The sequence below is a fragment of the Suricata suricatta genome, chromosome 14 (genome assembly GCF_006229205.1).
Source record: "Suricata suricatta isolate VVHF042 chromosome 14, meerkat_22Aug2017_6uvM2_HiC, whole genome shotgun sequence".
NCBI classification, from domain to species: Eukaryota; Metazoa; Chordata; class Mammalia; order Carnivora; family Herpestidae; genus Suricata; species Suricata suricatta.
Genome location: NC_043713.1, coordinates 77,133,527 through 77,157,165, shown reverse-complemented (window position 1 = coordinate 77,157,165; position 23,639 = coordinate 77,133,527). Strand labels below are relative to the sequence as shown.

The following is a 23,639-nucleotide window of genomic DNA, read 5'->3' as shown; positions in this document are numbered from 1 at the left end:
TTAATGCCTCATTAGTGGGGGTTTCCACTTAGGTTTACTTTATACAAGTAGGGGACTTTATATCAAGCAAAATATCAAGCCATAATGCCTATACTTACCAAAGCATGAATCTCCCCTAAAAATCAACTGATTAAACTTTTCCCTTAAGCAATGATCTTCAGATTATAATTTTTTTGCCAACTGTTTAATTTTCGTATCATTAGAAATAAGCCCTTTACATGCTATTTCACCACAATCTCAGTATAAATGTCTCATTTTTCATAGAAAAAGCTAATTACATGGTTCAGTAAGTTGCCTGTGGTAACACATCGATTTTATTTACATTCCACAGTTAGACTTTAGCTTGTTCTCTCAATTGCAAACACGACTAGCTTAATAATTCTATCTAATCCATTCGATCTCTTTCTATTCTTCATCTGAAAGAATTTTGACTTGTACCATAACTTTACAATATAAATGCGCTGCTTATCTAAGTATTAATAAGTATTTCATTTTCTCTTTTAAGGAAATAATTTATGATTTTCTATTAAATCTAATATTTAAGTTAAGTATGCACTGGAATCATTTGGATAATTATCAATGAAAACTACTACTTTATAGCTTTAGCAAACGAATTCTTTTAAAACTAAACATAAAAAAATAGAACACAGTATAATTAGTTTAAAAGTCAGAAATTTTATATCCAGACTTAAATAATTTAGATCCAGTGAAAACAAGAAATACTTAGTTCATGAACTATTTAGAACTTAGCTGCCATTTTCCACTGATTATGTGCTTTCCCTAAAAGTGTTCTCTCTCACGACAAACACATGTACTCTTCTACTACTACTATATACATAACAACAACCGATATGAAACTTAAACTACAATTTACTCTTCAGGTACAGTTTTAATCTCATATAAATGCTGATAAAATCTCCATATAAATGCTGATATGTAAAATACTACAAACCTTGTATGATGCAAAAAAATGTTTTTCACCTGTTTTCAAAAGCACCAGAATCATATACTTGAAAATAAACCCAAACAATAACTTCATTCCTGCCCATTTAATATGTAAAAGGATCACTACTTTCACAAAAAGCAAAATTTCAAATAATGATAAGGCTATTTATGGAGGACCTGGGTAGTTCACTTGAGCGTCTGACTTCGGCTCAGGTAATGATCTCAGAGTTCACAAGTTCAAGTTTCACTTCGGACTCTGTGCTGACCACTCAAAGCCTGGAGCCTGCTTCAGAATCTGTGTCTCCCTCTCTCTCTGCCCCCCCTGCTCATTCTCTCTCTCATTCTCTCTCTCTCTCTCTCTCAAAAATAAATAAAAACATTAAAAGAAAGAACCCATGAACCATGAAATCATGACCTGAGCCAAAGTCATGATCAACCAACTGAACCACCCAGACACTCCCCAGACCAGGGACTCTTAATGCTTTGGGTCAAGCTATCTTTAGTTCCTAGAAGTCTTTAGTTACCCTGTATACCATTTTGGGGTTTCAAGATAGCATGTCTTTCCCACCACCACCTTAACAGGCACTGAAATAGCCAGAAGATTGTGTTTATAAAATAATTTTCTCTAGCAGATTAGGAAAAGTCAATGTAGCATATTATATTAATCTCTAAAATTCCAATCTCTAAAATTAATTCTCTAAATTAATTCTCTGAAAATGTGGGGAAAAATTTGGTCAAGCAAAAACAGCAAAGGTATAATAAAATAAAATTGGCAAGGACTATTAATACAAAGTTCAGTATGCAATCATTGGTATTTTTTAAGTAAATCTGTAACTCAAACTAAATACAATGATTAAGTTCATAGCTCAATTTAGAATAAAATAATTTATTACAATATTATCGCCTTCCTGGTCATATCCATTTTGTATATAATCTTCTGTCTCTTTCCTGATCAGAAACCTACAACAATTCCTCAAAATCTATCAAATTCAATGCAAATTCCTCTTCCTTTCCTCAGTGCTTTCCACATCACAGCCCACCTGCCTAGTGTCTGTCTCCCCCGACTATTTCACAAGTACTCTAAGCTCCACACAAGCCTGCTCTTCACTCCATCTGTTCTCTGCCAGGAGGCTCTTGGTAGCAGCGACTTACTCTGACTGCGTCAAGGTCCATGCCAACCTGGAGATTGCCTACTAAGCCAATAGGATGCACCTTAAGCCTATGGGCTTCCCATCATGTTCCCCAGGACTGAATCTGATGCTTCTGCAAGATTCTATAACTTAGTCGTTTATAGCTTCGCCACAGAATAATTATGGATTCACTTGCTAACTCCCCAATAACACTGTGAGGAGCTCCTTAAGGATAAGGACTTATTTTACATATCCAGGACTGATCCCAACTCTTGCCTAATATTAGAAGTTGAATAAACAGATGAGAAACCAAGAAATTATCAACCCTTGACACTAGGGCTCACAGTGTTCCTGCTGTAAGTTTAGAAAACACTTGTGCATTGGTCCTGAGACTGACTGCCCACTGAGAAAGTAGTCAATCTACTACATTTCTCTTACATGTACTTATAGTGTTCCTCTGCATTGTGCATATTCATGTGCTTGTCTTAGACCCTTTGTAGACTTTAAACTTATCAAGTGTAGAGATTACATCAAAACCCTATAGCTGGACCCACTGATACAGGTACTCAAGCATGGCCACAAGGAAGGATATACACACATTTGTGTTCAGCCAGGGCCCTGATTCAACACCATTAAGCAGAGAAGGCAGTAAAGTTACAAACCTACCTTACAGAGATCCAAGGGTCACACCTTAAAGTTCTGATTCTTCAGAATACAATTTAAGGTTTATTATAAAACTCTTTGTCTAGGAATCTAGGTAACTTTTTTCTTATTTTAAAGAGAGAAGAAGAGAGAGAGAGAAAGGGTGCGAGCAGGGGAGATCGGCAGAGGGAGAGAATCCTAAGCAGGCTCCACACTCAGCCCAAAGCCTGATGTATGGCTCAATCCCATGACCCTGGGGATCATGACCTGAGTCGAAATCAAGTCAGTCACTTAACCAACAAAGCCACTCAGGTGCCCCTAGACAACTTTCATATGTACGGGGAGGGGTATCTTCAAGGCTCTAACATTTTATTATTCTCAGTTATTCCAACCAAATATTAAAACTCAAACTCAAAAATATTATTACCCCAACCTTAAGTATACTTTCGTTGAGGTACATTAGCAAGCATGGAGTATTCTACAGAACAATCATTTTTTAAAATGTCAAAATAGGGGCACCTGGGTGGCTCAGTCAGATAAGCATCCAACTTTGACTCAGGTCATGATCTCACACTTCAAGCCCTGTATCGGGCTCTGCGCTGACAGCTTGGAGCCTGGAGCCTGCTTCGGATTCTGTGTCTCCCTCACTCTGCCCCTCCTCTGCTCATGCTCTGTCTGTCTCTCTCAAAAAATAAAATAAATAAATAACAGTAAAAAAATGCCAAAATATTTGATTTTTGATGTGTAGGTTAATTGTCATTAGGCTAATTTTTCTCTGTGCTGTTCTAAGTAATTTAATTTTTGTTATCCTTACACCCCAATCCACAGTGAGGAAAGCTGAGGCAATGAGAAGTTAACTTGACCAAAAATACACAGCTAGCAAGTGACTAAGCAGGGATTCAAACCCACCCCATACTCTGAACCACTATGTCATACACTAAAAACAGCAATTCTGCAGACAAGGACCCAAAAGTGTTTATCCAAGTGACAGAAACAGGCTATAAATGTGTTTTAGTGTTCTCTCAGACTATTTCATAGTTACTTCAAGCTTTTAAATAAAACATTTAATATTTTAAAGCTAGCCTGTGTGTCAATCCTGCAGGATTATTTTCCATGGGAATACTTTATACAATAAACCAAAGACGGTTGCTTTAGTGTTGTGCTGCACTGTGAGCTTTCTTAGTAGTATGCTCTTTTGAGCATACTGTGAAGACAAAGAAACTACCAAATAATAAAATTAAAAAGCATCTTAAGAAATAGTAAAATGTCCCTATAAAAAAAATATGTTGAGGCACCTGGGTGGTTCAGTTGATTTAAGCATCTGACTCTTCGTTTCAGCCCAGGTCATGATCTCACAGTTCAGGAGTTGGAACCCTGTGCGCCTGGGGCCTGCTTGGGATTTTCTCTCTCATTCCCGGTCTCTCTACCCCTCCCTCACTAATGCAGGCTCTCTCAAAATAAATAAAATAAAAAAAAAAAAAAAAAAAGAAAGAAAGAAAATGTTACAATAATGGTACCATCATGCTTCATATTTATAGGGCTCTGTTAAAATGCAGTCTACCTAAAATGAAATGACATGACTCTTTCATATATTAAAACAACAAAACAGGGGCTGGCTCTTGGGTGGCTCAGTCAGTTGAGCATCCGACTTTGGCTCAGGTCATGATCGCATAGTTTGAGCCCCACATTAGGCTCTGTGCTGACAGCTCAGAGCCTGGAGCCTCTTTTGGATTCTGTGTGTGTCTCTCTCTCTGCCCCTCCCCTGACCATACACTCTCTCTCACATTCTCTCTCTCAAAAAATAAATAAAAAACATTTTTTAAAACTCTAAAGAAAGAACAAAACGATTCCAAAATATCGTCAATTGGTTTGTACCTTCTTCTCATGACCACTCTCTCTCACATTCTCTCTCTCAAAAATAAATAAAAAACATTTTTTAAAAATCTAAAGAAAGAACAAAACGATTCCAAAATATCGTCAGTTGGTACCTTCTTCTCATGACCACTCTACCTGTCATATTCTCCCTTGCTTGAAATAAAGTTGTCCTTATGCCACTCATTTTTCTAATTAAGTTTCAAATACTTTCTAAAATTAGGTTGAACCACATACAAGTCCCCTTTTCAACCACTTTTACCTATGGGATGGACACTGCACATGCTTTCATCTAAAAACCTTCCTCAATTTGACATACCAAAAAGAATAAATGTACTTAACAAAGTTATGACTGTTCCATTACTATAATACTTTCCTGGTAGCATGCAAGAGAATAAACAGTTTATACTGTTTTCAGACTCAATATGATAGGAAACAAAAGTAAAAAATAATCATTCTCATGAGAAAACATTCACAATATATTGTAAAGTGAAAAAGAGTTATAAAACAGTATGATACCAATTCTGATTATACATAAAAATACCAAACATTACAACTCTGTTTTAGACTTTGGGATTTTTACTGTCTTCATTTGAGAGTTGTTTTCCTAATTTTCTAATTAAAAGGTAGTATTACTGTGATTTATAAAAAAGTTTAAACAGAAGTCAATCTTTGCTTAATACATCAATGAAATAAATACATGGGTGATTTAAAGCAACTATGAAAATTTTAAGTACCCTACATCTTTTTGTTAACTCAATACCAAAGTCCATGAGAATAACACAGTAACTTGTTATTTCTAATCATGTGCTTTTTGGTACAGACAAACAGCTTTACTCCACACATGAGGTAAATAAGTCTAAATAACAGTTGGGTTTGGCTTCATCACTATTATAAACTGATAATTTGTGCTGCTAAAAAATAAAGAGCAGACCAAAAAGTTAAAACATAAGGTATCGATATGGAGTAGAGAAATGGAAGGAGATTAAGAATTAGAAATAATCATGAAAAATAAAGGATAAAGAAAAAACAAAAAACACTAGTCCTCTACTACATGTATAAAAATTTTAGAATAAAAATACATGTTTTATTGTTTAAATGGACAAATATAAATGTCACAATTATCTTCTGGGGGTATATTTAAAAATTCTGATAAATGGAATCCAGATGTGGATTAAACTAATTAATTTTACCTGAGTTCATTTCTAACTACATAAAATAAGGTTTGATATGTATGTAAGGTCTGAGATTCTGCTGATTAACCAGCTAAGTAAGCAATTCTACCCAGACTGGGTTCTTTTATTTATAAACCAAACATTCTAGAAACTACAGGGAGAAAGGTTCATGTTGAATAGACAAATGGACCATAAGGTAAACAGCTCAATTAGTCCACTGTGGTTTACTGCCCTCTGGCTGTTGTGGCAAAGGATATCACAGATTTAAAAAAAAAAAAAAAAAAAAGGCTGCAAAGAAAAGGTAGGAAGATATCAAGCAAAATTGGCAGGAAATTCTTTAGCCATATTCAGACACCTTAGAATAGAACCTCAAATACACATTAAAGTTAGTTTTACACATTTCCTTTCAAAAAAACACTAAATACATTAACAAAACATTTCAAACATCTGAAACTTTTCAACCACAAACTAAAAATATAGAGTAGTTTGGACATAATAAAAGTTGGCTCTAAGACAGTTAAGTCAAAAATAGTTAACACACAACCCTAAGGATTGTAATTAATCTTGATTTAGAAAAATTATTTAGCATACTAGATGGAAGCATTTAGGTAACAAAGTAAAAAAATTTTACCAGACATTCAAAGAATATTGATAAAATTTCCTCTGGTTATAAATCGATGGTAAATACAAAAAAAAATAGCTTGGAATAATTAAAGTCTTCTATTAATTCAAAGTTTCCACATATCAGATGTAATCTGAAGTTAAAAAATTAGACACCACTGGAGAGCAAGTATTTCCTGGAATCCCCTAATTATATAAAAAGCAGAACAAAACAAAGGAAAACTTGCTACATCAAAATCAGATTAGATTTTTTAATCTTTCTACAAAATACTGTCCGATGTTATCTCATCATCTTTTCCAATAAGGCTTGTACTAACTTTCTATTATCACTTTGCAACTTTCCACCAGTGTTCAGTTGGTAATGAACCACAACAGCCACAGTCCAAGAAAAAACAATTCTGTTAATTTCACGGACTTGCTAATTACTCACAACTTACTATCATTTTAAAACAGTGAATCTTAGCCTTGTTCCACCCCAAAACACCCAGGGGACACAATATTTTCCTTTCATAACAGTGCTTCACAGAACATGCTAGGCTCTGGTTCCTAGCATGACTGGGAAAGAACAAGTGACTCTGAAAAATCATAACAGGAGTAGAAAGAAGAAGGAAGAGTGAGGATGGATGTTCCTTTCGAGAGACACACCCGTTAAACACCTGAATTTTTCTCAGCAAGTTTTAATATATTCTTTTTGAAATTTACTACTGTTAAAAATATATACACACACACACACACACATATACATACACACACATATACACATATGTATGTATATATGTAAAATAAATGATGGTTAACAGTTTTTAAGAAAAAACAAAAACCTTACCCTGCAGTTCATGATGTATCACACCCACTAGGTTGGGCTCGTCTCCCCACCAGAAAATCCATAACTCTTTGCAATCTGGTTTGACATCACGACGCCACACACACAGCAAGTTGGCTTGCAAACAGCGGATGAAACTTAACAGGATTGGATCATCTTGGGCTGGGGCTGAAATTATGGGTCCACAGTCCCCATGCCCTCCAAAATTGTACCTACGCCATTTGATTCCCGTGAGTTCAGCCTGGAAAAAGACAAGAAAATTACAATGGTTTTGATATTTCTTTTTACTTACAGAACACTAAAAACAGGCTTCCATACAGATAAGCAAATCTGCTAAAATAAATATTTTCACTATATTTCAACTTCACCTAAGATTTCTCTCACTGAAAAATGTTTGTCAACCCTCCTTGATTTTTAAAAGGAGAAAAAATTCATTTCTTACTAATCAAGATTCCTACACAGCTCTTTATATTAAATACCAAATCACCACAAATGATTATTTCCATTGAACCATTTTTACCTAATATTTACTATAAAGTCCTTATATATAACAGCTACTTTCTATTATTTCTTATTTGATTCATAAATTATACTTGGAAATCAGGAGGGATGCGTGGGTGGCTCAGCAGGTTAGGCGTCCCACTCTTCATCTGGGCTCAGGTCATGACCCCCCATCTCTGCCCCTCTAACCCGCTCGTGCACATATGCGTGCTCACTCTCTCTCTCTCCCTCTCTCACAAGATAAATTAAAAAAACATTTAAAAAAAAAAAGAAATCAGGTAAGAGTTTAAAAAATAAGTCTGTAAAACTTAAATAATTTCTTTCAAAGGATCTCCTCAACTTCTTCCCATCCAGAAGCTGGTTTAAATCCTTCTTATTAATCAAGAAGGCAGTCAGCAGGCAGCACCAAAGTGCTTCACCATTCACGCCAAAGCAAGATACTTACTAATAAAACTGATGCAAAGTTATCAGCAATTTATTCATGTTCTTTAGCATGGAACACAGAGAAAAGCTTGGCTTCTAAAACAATTCCCTAATGTAGTTTTGTCTTTTGTCTTCCAAACACACTTTAAAACATAGAAACTAAACCAGCTGTGAGCAGAACCTGGGTCTTTATCCCATTACCTACATTTGCATTTTAAAATTTCTTAAATCTTAGCTTAAGCAGCTAAAACTCAAAGATGGTTCAACACAAACAGAAGTTGAAGTCCTTATTTAAATAGCTATGAACTACAACTATAAATGCAGCTGACAATGAGAGGGATTCATAATTTAATTCTGTACAAAAGCATCCATGTGCCCCTTACATTCAATCCTTGCTCATCTTTCCCTCCCTACCCCCACAAAGTCAGTTTTTGTCAGCAGTTGTTTCTCAAAAATCAAGTACCATAAAAAAAGCGTATCTTCTGCTAACATAACTGAAACAAACTTCAAGTGTGCCAAAACAATCACGATAATGAATGGGACACATTTAAGAAAAAATATCAACTTTCTTCAATCCCATAAAATGCTTTACTTCAAAAAATGGTTCCAAAAATAATAATACCCAAACTAAAACTGTCGGGCATTCAGTGACTTATCCCTTCACATTATGAGATATGCAAATCTATTCTCTAATGAATATTCTTGGTAAAGGCTGGTATTGGCATCACTTATGCTTTCCCTTTCATGCCACTTTGTTTTCTCTAAGTATGAAAGTACTACACGTACATTGCAGTCAGTTCAAAAACTTATAAATTAAAAGTAAAATAATCACACCAGCAATGTTTTCCATAATCACATCAGAAATAATTAGTATCTGAAGGTATGTTCTTCCTGTTTTTCTGTAGTTTTTAATTTAGAACCATATTAACATGATTTTATATCCTGTTTTTGACTTACTGTAAATATTTATATATTAATTATTCTTCAAAAACAGTTTTTAATGTTTGCATAATACGTTTGTATTCACTGGAGAAAACATAATTTATCCCATAACAACCAGACAAACTTTCGTTTTCACTGTTATAACTGGTAAACACCCTTGAATATTGTTATTTTCCTGATTATTTTCTTAAGAGAGACTGCTTGATGTAGAATTACCAAAGAATATGAATATTTTAAGACTCATGGATGAGTGCTACCATACAGCTTTTCAATTAACAGTGCCACCAATACAAATAACCACCTCCCAAATTGCAGATCTTCTTAAATACCTGACAATTTAATACAACATGTCCCTGTACTAATATGTAATCCTTTTTCAGCTCAAAGGAAATCTTTAATACATTTAATTAATACATACATTTAATCAGAAGTATAATCTGGGGCTTGCCTTTCTGGGTTTGAATATCAGCCCTATACTTTCTAGCTGCTAAAAGTAGCAAGTACTTAGCAAGTTACCCAATCTTTGTCTCTCTGTTGTCTTAGCAGTAAAATGAGGATAACAGTATTCACAGAGTTGATTAAATAAGTATGTATAATCAGTAAGTGCTTAGGAAGGTACCTGGCATATGGCAAAACACAGAAATGATATTGCCACCATTACTAGTAATAACAGTACTATTTCTCCTTGAGTTATTTGTTCATATCTTTTGTGCATTTTTCAATCATACAAAAAACCCTTTATTTCTTCAAATGAAAGCAATGTGTATGTATGTGTGTGTTTAAAACAGAAAGCCTAACATCAATTTTTAAATAAATGTCAAAGAAATAAACTAAATAAAAAGACTAAAGAGGCAGATGAAATCAGAAAAGTTAAGTAGAAGACTAATTAATTCTTTTTTTTAATTTTTTTTTAATGTTTCATTTATTTTTGATACAGAGAGACAGAGCATGAGAGGGGGAGGGGCAGAGAGAGAAGGAGACACAGAACCGGAAGCAGGCTCCAGGCTCTGAGCTAGCTCTCTGCACAGGGGCTCGAACCCACAAACGTGAGATCTGACCTGAGCCGAAGCCGGAGACTTAACCTACTGAGCCAACCAAGTGCCCCTAATTATTCTTATAATCACCTAAGCTAGTGTTCTATGTCTAAAGATCTGGGTGCTTGGGGGAGAGATAAAAGACACCAATAAATATAAATCACTAATATGTACATTAACCATATTTAAAAGGTTAGAAAATTAAGATATGTCAGAGATTTGAACATCAGGTGAGTGAGTCCCCAAGAAATCTATCAACAGCAATTTACTCACTAGAATACTTTCACCTGTCACATCCGGCATGGTTTAGCAAACAAAATACTTGGCTTTGAATCAGGAGAATGATTTCCTAATTCCAGCACTTGCACTAACTTCCTATCAGTCTTCTCTGGTCTCAGTGATAAAGGGAGATGGCTGCCACCTGCTCTATATTCTTTATGGCGTTGTTCTAGCAAGTGATAGAACACAAATGCAAGTGACACAACAGGGCTACAAACTTAATCACCTCATAACTAATTCAACCAGAAAAACTAAATAATGTCACATTAATTTAAAACTATTTCATTCTTTTTTTATCTGAATTTTTTTAAATAGTTTATTGTCAAATTGGTAAAACAATTTCATTCCTTACCTTAAAGCTAAGATCAAATACTATTATACCAGTCTTCACTGAAAAATCTAACAATGAAGCACCATTTAAGCCTAACAGAGATAATGAAGTAGGAAGTGAATGTTCGAAGACATAGCTTTAAATTTTGAATTGATGTTTGATAAGAGGGAGGACAACTCAGGGGCGCCTGGGTTAAGCGTCCAATTCTTGATTTCCGCTCAGGTCATGATCTCACAGTTCATGGGTTCTAGCCCTACTGTCAGTGCAGAGCCTGCTTGGGATTCTCTCTCCCCCACTCTCTCTCTGTCCTTCCCCGACTCATGCACACATATGCTTTCTCCCAAAATAAATAACCAACCATTTAAAAAAAGAAAAAAAAGAAAAAAAGGAGGAGCACCCGTGTGGCTCAGTTGGTTAATCATCTGACTTAGGCTCAGGTCGTGATCTCATGGTTTGTGGGTTCTAGCCCCATGTCGGACTCTGTGCTGACAGCTCAGAGCCTGGAGCCTGCTTCAGATTCTGTCTCCCTCTCACTCTGCCCCTCCAGCATTCGCACTGTGTAGACAACTCAGTAATTCTGAAATACTGTCCAAAAGAAAATTCCTATCATGGATGTATATTCAATTAGACTAATACATATCCTCTTATACCATGATCATGTTTATAGTTAAAAATCAATTCCACACAAACTACTATTGACCCTATTTCTGACACAAGTGTAGATCTCCAAGGCTCAAAATCCTTTATCTAATGATTCCAAAATTGTGAAGCAACTCTGTAAAAATATTTCTAGATGCAAATTATCCCAAATGCAGTATTTCTCACTGATAATCCATAACCATATTTAAGCTTAAAATTACATGATTTTTAAAATACAGAATCCAAAAGATGGAATTCAAATATACAAGGAACAAAACCAGTATGCACATGTATGTAACAGTAACCCAACTGTCAGCACCGACACATCACCTATTCAATAATAGGCACCACAGGAGTCTTCACATATAATTTCTAACCTTCACAAACAAACAGGTCAAGAAATTAGGATTCAGAAAGGTTAAATAATCCTCCCACAACTACACAGGCAGCAAATGGCAGATCCCAAATATAACTAAATTTAAAGCATAACTGAGTTTACAGCATAAATTCTTTCCCACTCTGCCATGCTGCTTTGTAAGGCTAATGGTAAAAATTAGCTCTAGAGGATATAAAATAGTACAAAGAAACTGTCATCAACTCAATTTAGCAATGGCAAGAGCTCATGGTCATACTTTCTAATTTAAGAAAGTTCATGAATCTTTCTTTAGTCTTCCTGAGGTATTAAGAAAACTAGTACAAAAGTGCCCACACACCTCCCATGAATAGAAGAAACTTTTTTTATTTCACTTAGATAATTATATGCCTTCTTTTACATGTTACCACTATAAGGCTGTATCTACACAAGCTAACTTTTAGAGGGTATGTATAACAAGCCAAGAAAATAGAGGGTATGTATAACAAGCCAAGAAAATAACTATTTGAATAATAGCAAGAAAGACAGGCGGGAAATCTCCTCAATGGCTGGCATCTGCTGTACAGGTAGTCAAGGTCCTCAGAAAATTGTACTTAACTGGCAGAGACTCCCATGGCCCAAATAGAAAACCACTATAGTCAGTTCAGAATGGTTGGAATTAAAGAGATTAAAACAGAATCAAGATAAATGCAGTTTCTAACAGCATGAATGTATTTAAAGAAAATTTATATTGATTCTTAATGTGCTATTCTTTAGACACAATACATAGGAAATGAGCTGATAAATTCTCCAGGTGGAAGTCATTTATTTGCACTGACCCATCACAATCAAAACCCACAAGACCACCAGGTATATACTTGCAGTGTGGCTTCTCAGAGTTAGAACTGTATTCAGTGGTTACCCATCAGAATAAAAGTAACATCCTTGGTGTGAATGAACTCAGGGTATAGCGCCATAGAAAAAACACTGGCTGGAGGTCAGAAGACCTAGGTTCAAGTCCTAGTTTTTCAACTATTTACCTATATAATATTAGGAAATCTACTCTCATCTCAGGGAACCACAGCTTCCTGACCTGTAAAGCGATACGGTTGACCTAGATACTATAAATGAGTTCAAGTCTCCTGGCCCAGGCTAATTACATCCCACTCACAAAGGCAACTTGTAAATGAGTCTGAACCCTTAATTATATGCCTTAGAATGATCAGTAGGAATGGGAGAGCTGCCAGAAGATTTGAATTTTCAAGAAACAGGTAAAAGAGAGACTTCTCAAACTACAGAACAATTATCTTAATATCAGTCTTGAGCAGGATTCTAGGATGGTGTGTAGAAAAGGCAGCTGTGATCATCTGGGGCTGACGTGAATGTAATAGATAATTACAAATCTCTGCCTCACCTCACAACCTCCCATGATAGGGTTACTACTCTACAAGATCAGAAAATATAACCAACATATTAAATCATCCCTCAACTCGAGTCACAGAAAGTAAAAAAATCAGGAATAATAGAAAACTTCTGTAAAAACACAACTAATCACCTCCAGGTAAAGACACCAGGGTAAAGAGACACATCTGCTTTTGCTCTCTCTTAAGTCCCTCTAAAACACCAGTCAAGAATGTTTATTTTGTTTTTCCCTTAAATCATAATACCACAATGATAGGTAGAAGATGAGAGCATAAAGATTTTGAAAGCTAAGAAGCAGATGCTCAAGAGGTAAAGAAATTTATAATGCCTAAAAAAGACTGAATCCTCGCTGTGGAGAAAGGGGAGATAAAACCCACTATGCACAGAATCCCCTCAGACTGAGGAATTAAAAATACAGTTATCTTTGGAAGGAGGGTTAAAAGGAGATGAAACAAGGAAAACTGGACGAAGGCCTGCTGAGAAAGCACTCAAGAACTCAAGCTCTCAGGCACCCTCCCCACTGCTCCTTTTATCCCCTCTAACAACCGGAAAGGTATTCTCTGGGGCCAGTAAAAACAGAGGGTATCTGGACTGAGGGACACAGGCACAACTGAAGGCATGAAACCAGAGTGAAAACAGTGCATTAGGTGAACATGTACAAAATTAAAGTAAAAAACCACCCTCTCCCACTATTTCCATCTCAGCACCCAGAAAAGCTGGCAACCAGTCTTTCCTCCCCCCCCCCCCCCCCCCCCCCCCCCCCCCGCCAGAGAAAGGCATCTGGAAAAAGTCTTCTTTGGAAAATCTAACCAGCTCAAGAGAAAAGACCTCAGAATATTGACATCAGAGGGTTCCCCCAACGAAAGAATCCCAAGCAGATCAGTGAAGCACACAGCAAACAAAAGTCACTCGCATACTCATCAGTCCACCATTCCCAAGCATGAATAGACAACCCAGAATTGCTAAACAATTGAGGAAAACCATGAAGGAACAATAGAGACAAAAAGAAACAAATAGAAACAAACAGAAAAGTAACTTGAAAGAAACAGACTATACTGGGAGACGTTACAAAAATTTTAATCTACCATTAACATTCTCAAAGAGATAAATATTGCGACCATTTTTAAACTTATTTTGAGAGAAAGTGCACTCACAAACACAAGGAAGGGAAGAGAGAGCAGAAAGAGAATCCCAGGGCTTGATCTCACCCCATGTACTGTTCTTTTTTAATAGTTGCACTATTTGAGGACACCTGAGTGGTTCAGTTCCTTTAATATCGGACTCTTGATTTCAGATCACGTCACGATCACAGTTTGTGGGCTCGAGCCCATATCAGGCTCTGCACTGACAGCTCAGAGCCCAGAGCCTGCTTCAGATTCTATGTGAGTGTCTTTCTCTGTCCCTCCCCCACTCACGCTCTCTGTCTCTCTCTCAAAATAAATAAGCATTAAAAGAAAAACTTAAAATAAAACAATAAGACAGCTATACACTATCTCAGAAGAAAACAAAAAAACTCAAAAGAACGCTCTTGAAACATTTTAAATAATGATGCCAAAAATGAGAGAACTCAATAAAAGGGCTGGAAGATAAAGTTTATGAAATCTCCCCAAACTGTAAAGCAAATATACAAATTGAAAAGTAGGGAAGATGAGGGAGATAAAAATTAGAGGAGCAAGCAGCACAGGAAGTTCAAAACCAAATACAAGAGGTATAAGTAAGAAAAAATACAGAAAATGAAAAAAAGGAAATAACTGATAAAATAATTCATGAAAATTTCTGAGAAAAGTAGAATGTGAATTTCTAGATTAAAAGGGCTCTCTAAATACCCAGACAATAGATTAAGAGACTCAAGGAAGGCATACTGTAAACTTTCAACTCTCTGCAGACAAACAGAAGGTCCTCAAAGCTTCCATACAGTATAAAGAGATCACAAAGATCAGGAATGAGAATGATTTCTGACTTCACAATATCAGAAGCAAGGCAATGGTACAAAAAAGCCGAAATTCTAACAGAAAACTATTTCCAATCTAGTTACCTTTGCCAATCTTAACTATCAAGTTTAGTAGAATAAATACATCTTTAAATACGCAAGACTTTAAAAGAAAAAAAAAAGGAAAAAAAGCACCCTTTTTCAGGAAGCTACTGGAGATGTACTCTATCTCCAAAAGGAGGGAATAAACCAAATAAGCCATGAGATTCAGGAAATCGATCCCACATGGGACGGAGTGAGAATGAATTCCTTAAACACCAGGGAGTGATCAGATGATTACAGGCTGTCAACCGGGCATCACTGTGGAGGGCAACCAATCCAGACTGCAACAGGTCTTGTCTCAAGATGAAAATGACAGAACATATTTGTAAGTCTTAAAAGGAGATTCAGACAATAGGCAAAAACTATGGGGATGAGTTAATTAAAAATACACAGAATAGGAAACAGTCAAATAGAGAAAAAAGGTAATTACTATCTTCAAATTACACAGAAAAAGTAATCAGAGTATACTATATGGCTCAGCCATACAATAATACAATCAAATGAATGTTAACACTGAATAACAAACTACTTTAAATTACCATGTAACTATTTTGTTAAAACGGAAAGATGGGAAAAGTATTTGTAGGGGGCAGAGAGAATAAGCTAAATCCTCATCTTCAATAATGAAAGATCCAGAATTTGAAAACCTTAAAAGTAACTGCAAGCTTAGTATTTTAAAACACTTAAGTAAGAATCAAGATAATCAACAAAAGGGGATGAAAGTGTTTGCCTATGGGAAAGGTAAAATAGGGGCCAGGAGCAGAGGAATAAAATATTATTCATATAAACCTTGCAGAACCATTTGATTTTTTTTGTTGTTGTTGTTAGAGAGAGACAGAGAGTCAGCATGAGCAGGGGAGGGTCAGAGAGAGAGAGGGAGACACAGAAGCCAAAGCAGGCTCCAGGCTCTGAGCTAGCTGTCAGCACAGAGCCTGATGCAGGGCTCAAGCCACAAACCGCGAGATCATGACCTGAGCCAAAGCTGGATGCTTAACTGAGTGAGCCACCCAGACGCCCCTGATTCTTATGTAAGGATACACCTCTAATTTTTATGGGTTTTTTAATTTTATTTTTGAGAGAGAGAGAGAGAGAGACAACATGAGCAGGGGAGGGTCAGAGAGAGAGAGGGAGACACAACCTGAAGCAGGCTCGAGGTTCTGAGCTAGCTGTCAGCACAGAGCCTGACGCGGAGCTTGAACCCATGAACCATGAGATCATGACCTGAGCCGAAGCCGGATGCTTAACAGCCACCCAGGCGCCCTACAGCTCTAATTTTTAAAAAAGAAAAACTGATCAAATGTAGTAAAATATATTTAATGCCAACAAAAATTACTACTAATATTGGAAAATCATTATACTTACTTTATAGACTGATTCTACCAAACTCCTAATTTACGAATAATTCAGCATCCCATAAATTGTGTTGCAAAAGCCAAGAGGTTATTTACCATGTGTTAAAATTCTGTGCTGTTGTCTTTCCTTTCTCTGTTTTTAGACTATGAAAACTTCGATTAACCAAAGACATACTTAACTGCATGCTTCCTCCCACCTGAGTCTTCCACTCTTCCTACCTTTACCTAAGCAGCCTGCCCAGGATTCCCTCTGCAGAAGCGCTGAGGACAAGAAGACACTGAGCCTCCCACAGGACTCCCATCTAACATGTCATTTCCATGTTGTGAGAAATGCAGTATGACTCTTCATAAAATGAAGCTGAATATCAAAGACGTTTTCTAACATATGTACATTTTTGCTGATTCATAACAACCTTTTCCCTAAATTGTAATTTCCTTTTCAGCTCTCAGTTTACCAATATTAGTTTAATAACATAAAAATAAAAAAGTAGGGAGCTGGGTTAGCAGAAGTATGAGTGAAAAGGGCTCAAAGATTTCCTTTGATGAGAAGTTTAAGCAATGTGACATAGCTACTAAAAAAGTTACTTCCATCTTAAGCTACGCTAATAAGAGCACAGATCTAGATCCTAAGCAACATATCTTCCACAGCCAAGTCAGTAGTCAATACCACCTTCAGCTCCCAGTTCCACACTTTAAGAGAAATCTAGATAAACTGGAACAAATTAACAGATGAAGGGCTAGGTTGATGAGGAAATCTAAACATGTCATAAAGCTAGATAGAAGCTCTATGGCCTCATATTCAATACTTTCAAGCAAATAAACATGGCAACAAAAATTAAAAGAATAAAGCCATAGTGGAATTAGTAGGCAGGATGAATTTAATATGGGGTTAACATTCTGAAGAAATTTATGAAGTCTTCAATTTATATGAAAGACTCGTATGAGAAAGATGAATTAGATTTGCTCAGCACAGACCCAAGTGGTAGCAGAGAATCAAATGGAAAAACTGATGATTAAAACAACAACAGTGACAGCTTTCTCAAAGAATCCCTGGCTGAGATCCCTGAGAATCATACATACGAGATGTTAAGGAGAAGCTGTTGATACTGGATGTGGCTTCAGACATCAAAGGGTTGGTTGGACAATGATTTATAAAGTTCCTTTCAAAATTGAAATACGAGTCTTAAAGATTCTTCCCTTCCAAATCATAAGATTTTATGTCTCTAGTGTCATTTGTATCTCAGTCAAGTAGTTCAAGGGGCTGACAAACTATACCCCATAGGTTGGCCAAATATTTTTATTAGTAAACAACTTTGCCCACTTTATTTACATACTATCTGTTGCTCCTTCCACGCTACAACCCCAATTGTAACTGAGACTGACCTGTAAGCCTGAAATAACTACTCTCTGATTCCCCACCCCTGGGGGGGAGGGGGACGGGACTCCTGAACTAGGATGTAAGATAACACACATAGGCAAATATGATATATTTAAAATACAAGAAGCACCATAACTGTCCTTCTACCATAAACAACTAGGCAAAAAATACGAAATTACTGTTTCCAGACATTGGACAAAAGGCAGCATGGAACTGGGGTCTCTGAGAGAGAAAACCAAGTAAAAGCCTTGCAAAGGCTGAGGCAGCTGGAATTTACAAGAGCAGATCACCAGAAAGCTCTGCAGAAAAAGAACACCAGAGATCTGATAGGGGTTCTTGTGAAATAGTTCCTACATACACTAAGCTACACATTCAAAGAGCAAAATTCCATGAGGCTGGGCAAAGAATTACTAGAGAGCTATCACTCTAAAAGTTCACACAAAGCTGGGAAACGATCTAGTTCTGAACAGTCAGGATGAAAACAGAGTGAAACAAGTTGGGCATTAAATAGAGACTACAGAAGGGCCATGCCTCAAAAGAAAGAAATGAGGCCTAGCATAAAGATTGCTCTAACCCACCCTAAAAATCAAGTCTCAAAAATAATGACCTTCACTACAAACATTTCATCTACGAGCAACTTAACTGCCAGCCAAAACAAAATTCGACTCTTTACAGGAAAGAAAGAATATCCAGACTTTCAACAATACAATATTCACAATATCCACCATCCAATACAAGAATACCAGACATTCAAACACATAGCAAAAAGAGACTCATGGCCAGCAGAAAAATCAGTGAAGAGAAACAAACCCAGAAATGAAAGTGATGACAGAATTAAAAATCACTTTAAGAAAGCTATTATAAGTACAGTCAAGAATTAAAACTTAATAAGAAAGGAAAAACATAAAAACATAAAAATTTCCAGATACAAAATACAAAATAAATTCACTGGATTTCACTGAATGGGTTTAACAGTACAGTAACATAGTTTAAAAAAAAAAAAGTTAGGGGACTTGACAACATACAATGTAATTATAGAAGCTGAAGAACAGAGAATTTTTTCAAACTGAAAGAATAATGAGTAAAGCCAAAAGCAGAATATTATGAAGCACTCTTACATATAATTATGGTTCCAGAATGCAAAGGTAAAAGAAAGGACCAAAAAAGTTTTGAAAAATGGTCAAACTGTCTCCAAATTTCATGAGAACAAAATTCTAAGACCCAAGGAGTTCTGTGAACCCAAAGCAGCATACACCAAACAAAACAAAAAAAACCTGAAAAAGTACAAAATTAAGTTTCTGATAACTCCTCGTTTTTTAAAAATCTAAAAAGCTGTCAAAAGGGGAAGAAGACACATTACATAAGGGAAAACAAAGACAATATTTTAAACAGACTTCTCACCAGAAAATATGCAAGCTTGGAAACAACAGGACATGCTGAAAGGAAAAGAATGTCCATATCTAGAATTCTAGATCAAGTACAAATATCCTTCAAAAGTGAAGGTAAATATGCACTTCTTTTAGATGAGCAGAAACCCATGGAACTGCCCTGGATAAGTAGAATAAACGCTTTTATAAAAGTTCTTCAGGTACAAAGAAAGTATCAGATGGAAACCTGGATCTACACAGAAGAAGAATAAGCACCAGAGCAGTTAATATATAAACAGAGAACATTTGTTTCCTCATTTTTAATTTCTTTAAAAACAAATTAACTGTTCACAGCAAAACCAATAATGCATCACAGATTGTATACAGATAGAGAAGAAAAATATAGGACAACCATAGCACAAAAGCCAGAAAAGGAAAATGGAAGTATACTGCTCTAAGGCTTTTTACCTTACAAATGAAATTTAATATTACTTGAAGATAAACTGTGATAACAAAGGTCCATATTATAAGCTCTTAGTTTTAAAAAGTAAAAAGTTTTAAACAGTTTTTAAAAGTTTTTAAAAAGTAAAACAAAGAGTATATTTAAGATGCCAATATGGGGCTTGAACTCAGAACCCTAATATCAAAAAGGCGCATGCTCCATCAATGAAGCCAGCCAGGTGACCCTAAGATGCCAATATTGAAGATAAAATAGAATCATAAGAAAACATGCATATAATCTGAAAACAGGCAGGAAAAGAAAAAAAAAAGGAACAAAGAACAGATGGGACAGAGAAAAGTACCAAGAGAGTAGACTTAAACACAATCATCATATAATTATATTAAACACAAATAGTCTATGACAAGTAAAAAAAAAAAAAAACCAATTATCAGAATAAGTAAAAATTTTAAAGGACCAACTATATGCTACACAAGAAATGCACTTTAAATATAAAAACAATTTATAATGCAAGTTATAAAAGAGCTAAAAAGGGCTAGATTAATACCAAAGTGGATTCCAAGAAAACTATAAAGGAATAAAGAGAGAAATTCTGTAATGATAAAATTGTCAGCTCTTCAATAAGACATATATCCCAAATGTACAGCTTTGTCTAACAACAAAGCTTCAAAATATATGAAGTAAAAACTGATATATCTAAAAGGAGAAACAGACAAATTCAGAATTATAATTGAAGATTTCAACAGGCCTCCTCTCAGCAACTGATAGAACAAGTAGACAGAAAATCAATAAGGTATAGAAAACATGAACAACCCTATCAACCAACATAACAAAACTGACATTTATTTTTTAAAAAAGTACAGTCTACAGGATACTCAGTTTTTCAAATGCACATGGAACATTCACTAAAAGAACCCATATGCAGAGCCATAAAACAAATATTAATGTATTTAAAATTGAAATTTCTGAAGAGAATTAAATTAGAAAGTCACAAAATATCTAGAACACTCCCCTTCTCGACAAAATCTGGATTAAATAATAATACCTCTAAAACAACACACTGGACAAAAAGGGAATCACAAGTAGAAAATGTTTTGAAATAAATGATTATGAAAACAAAATATACAAAATTGTATAGGATACAAGTAAAACAGTGCTCAAGGAGAAATCTGTAGCTTTAAGGGGTTCCTAGGTGGCTCAGTTGGCTAAGTGTCCAATTTCGGCTCAGGTCATGATCTCACAATTCGTGGGTTTGAGCCCCGCATCAGGCTCTGTGCTGACAGCTCAGAGCCTGGAAACTGCTTCAGATTCTGTGTGTGTGTCTCCCTCCCTCCCTCCCTCCCTCCCTCTCTCTCTCTCTCTCTCTCTCTCTCTCTCTCTCTCTCTCTTTTCCCCTCCCCAACTCGTACTGCATGTGTGTGTGTCTCTCTCTCTCAAAAATAAACATAAAAAAAAAAAAAAGAAATCTGTTCCTTTAAATATCTATAGTAGAAAGGAAGGAAGGTATAAAATTGCTCCAAACTTCTTCCTTCAGAAACTAGAAAAGAAGTATAAATTAAACCAAATATAAACTCTGGGAAGAAAATACTGAACAGAGAAGAAATGAATGAAATGTAAACCTAACAATAGAGAAAAACAATACAATAAAAAGCCGGTGGTTTTCTTTTAATCAATAGAGAACCTTCTCTCTGGGTTAACCAAGAAAGAAAGAAAAGTCAAATTACCAACATCAAGAGTTATTTCACATACTAAAGACACTGAAAAGATAATGCAACTATTACAAACAACCTTATGCCAATGAATACAATTACTTAGTTTACATGGACAAATTCTTTGAAAGAACTACCAATCTAAAGCAAACAAAAAAGTTAAAAATCTGAATAGCCCTATACCCATCAAAGAAACAGAATCCGTAATTTAAAACCTTCCTACAGGGGCGCCTGGGTGGCTCAGGTCAGATCTCACGTTCGTGGGCTCGAGCCCTGCGTCAGGCTCTGTGCTGACAGCTAGCTCAGAGCCTAGAGCCTGGAGCCTGCTTCCGGGTCTGTGTCTCCTTCTTTCTCTGCCCCTCCCCCTCTCATGCTCTGTCTCTCTCTGTATCAAAAATAAATAAAACATTAAAAAAAAATTTTTTTAAACCTTCCTACAAAGTATTCTCCAAGGCAACAGGGCTTCGATGGTGAATTCTACGAAACATTATGGAAGAAATACCACTAATCCTACACAAGCTTTTTCAGAAAACAGAGAAGGGGCTAATTCCCAAATCATTTATGAGACTAACATTACTAACACAAGACAAAGATACTATAAGAAATCTATATGCCAATATCATTCATGAACACAGATTAAAAAATTAACAAAATAGTACAAATCAAATCCAACAGGACATAAAATGATAGCAGACCCTGCACATGGGAGTACATCTCAGATGTTCAAGCTTAGCTGAATGAGTTCAAAAGCCCATTAATAGAATTTGAATCAAACTAGTTCAAAAACCCATTAATATGATTCCCTATATTAACAGAACAAAACCTATGATCATCTCAATAGATGCAGAAAAAATATTTAACAAAATTCTATACTTATTCATGGTAAAAACTAAGTAAACCAGGAATTAAAGGGAACTTCCTCAACCTCATTAAGGAAGATGTTCAAAAGCTACAGCTAACATCACAATTAAAAATAGCATATTGAGTACTTCCCATCTAAGATTAGTAACAAAGCAAAGATGTACATGGTTATTCAACTTTGTAGTATCAGTCCTAACCAATGCAATAAAGCAAGAAAAATAAGTAAAAGGTATAGAAATTGAAAGGAAGATATAAAATCATCTTTATTCACAGACAATATCCTCATGTACAGTTACAAAAATTCAAGAACTTTCAAAATGCTACTGTTACTAATAATTGAGTTTAGGAAAGTTATGGTATGTAGATACATATACAAATCTCAATTGTATTTCTACATACTAGCATAAACAATTAGAATATTTTAAAACAATGCCATTTAAAACAAAATTGAAAAATAGAGTCCCTAGGGGTAAATTTAATAACATACGTTCCATATCTGTATACCAAAAACTACAATGTTGACAGAAATCAATGATCTAAAAAATGGAAACTAGACCATGTTCATGAACTAGATGCCTTAAAAGTGTTAACCTGCCAGTTCTCCCTAATTTGATCTATAGATTCAATGAAATCACAATAAAATCCCTGCAAGATCTTTCTGAAAAATTGACAAGTTGATTCTAAAACCTATATTGCAATGCAAATTACCCAAAAGAGCCAAAACAATTTTGAAAAAGAACAAAGCTGGGAGAATTTGCCCAGATTTAAAGACATACTATAAAATTTTGATAATCATGATATTGTGGTATTGGTATAAAAGACATATAGATCAAAAAGATAGAATATAGAATCCAGAAATAAATCTTTGCATAAACACAGGCATATATACATGCAATACACTCACCCAATTTATGACAAAGATGCCAAGGCAATGGAATGAGAAAAGCAGTCTTTTTAACAAATAATATTAGAACTAGATACCTATATACCAAAAGAACTTCGACCCCTACCTCACACCACACACATGTGCGCACAGGCGCGTGTACACACAATAAACTCAAAAGAGATTACTTGATCACAGACCTAAACCTAACTACAAAACTACAAAAATTCTGGAAGAAATCATGAGAGAAAACCTTTGTTACCTTGGAATCACAATTAGAACTCTCATATTACTGATGGAAATGTTAAATGGGACAACTACATTTTAAAACTTGTACAGTTCTTTATAAAATGAAACCTATGTTTCCCACATGATTCACCAACTGTACTCCTATTTACAGAAATAAAAACATATGTCCTCCACAAAACCAGTACATAAATGTTCATAATAACCAATAAATGGAAGA

General features: G+C 35.5%; 1 protein-coding gene across 3 annotated transcripts in view; it reads right to left on the bottom strand.

Annotated features, from left to right (window-relative positions):
• The window catches only part of MED13L (mediator complex subunit 13L), a 291,102-nt gene that overhangs the window by 248,207 nt on the left and 19,256 nt on the right, over positions 1-23,639 (bottom strand). For all 3 annotated transcript variants that reach the window (XR_003902583.1, XM_029922323.1, XM_029922324.1), the window contains exon 2: positions 7,212-7,449. Coding sequence is in view for 2 of the 3 variants with exons in the window: in XM_029922323.1 (XP_029778183.1) it covers positions 7,212-7,449 (238 nt within the window). In the remaining variant the exon portion in view is untranslated. The remainder of the gene's footprint in view (positions 1-7,211; positions 7,450-23,639) is intronic.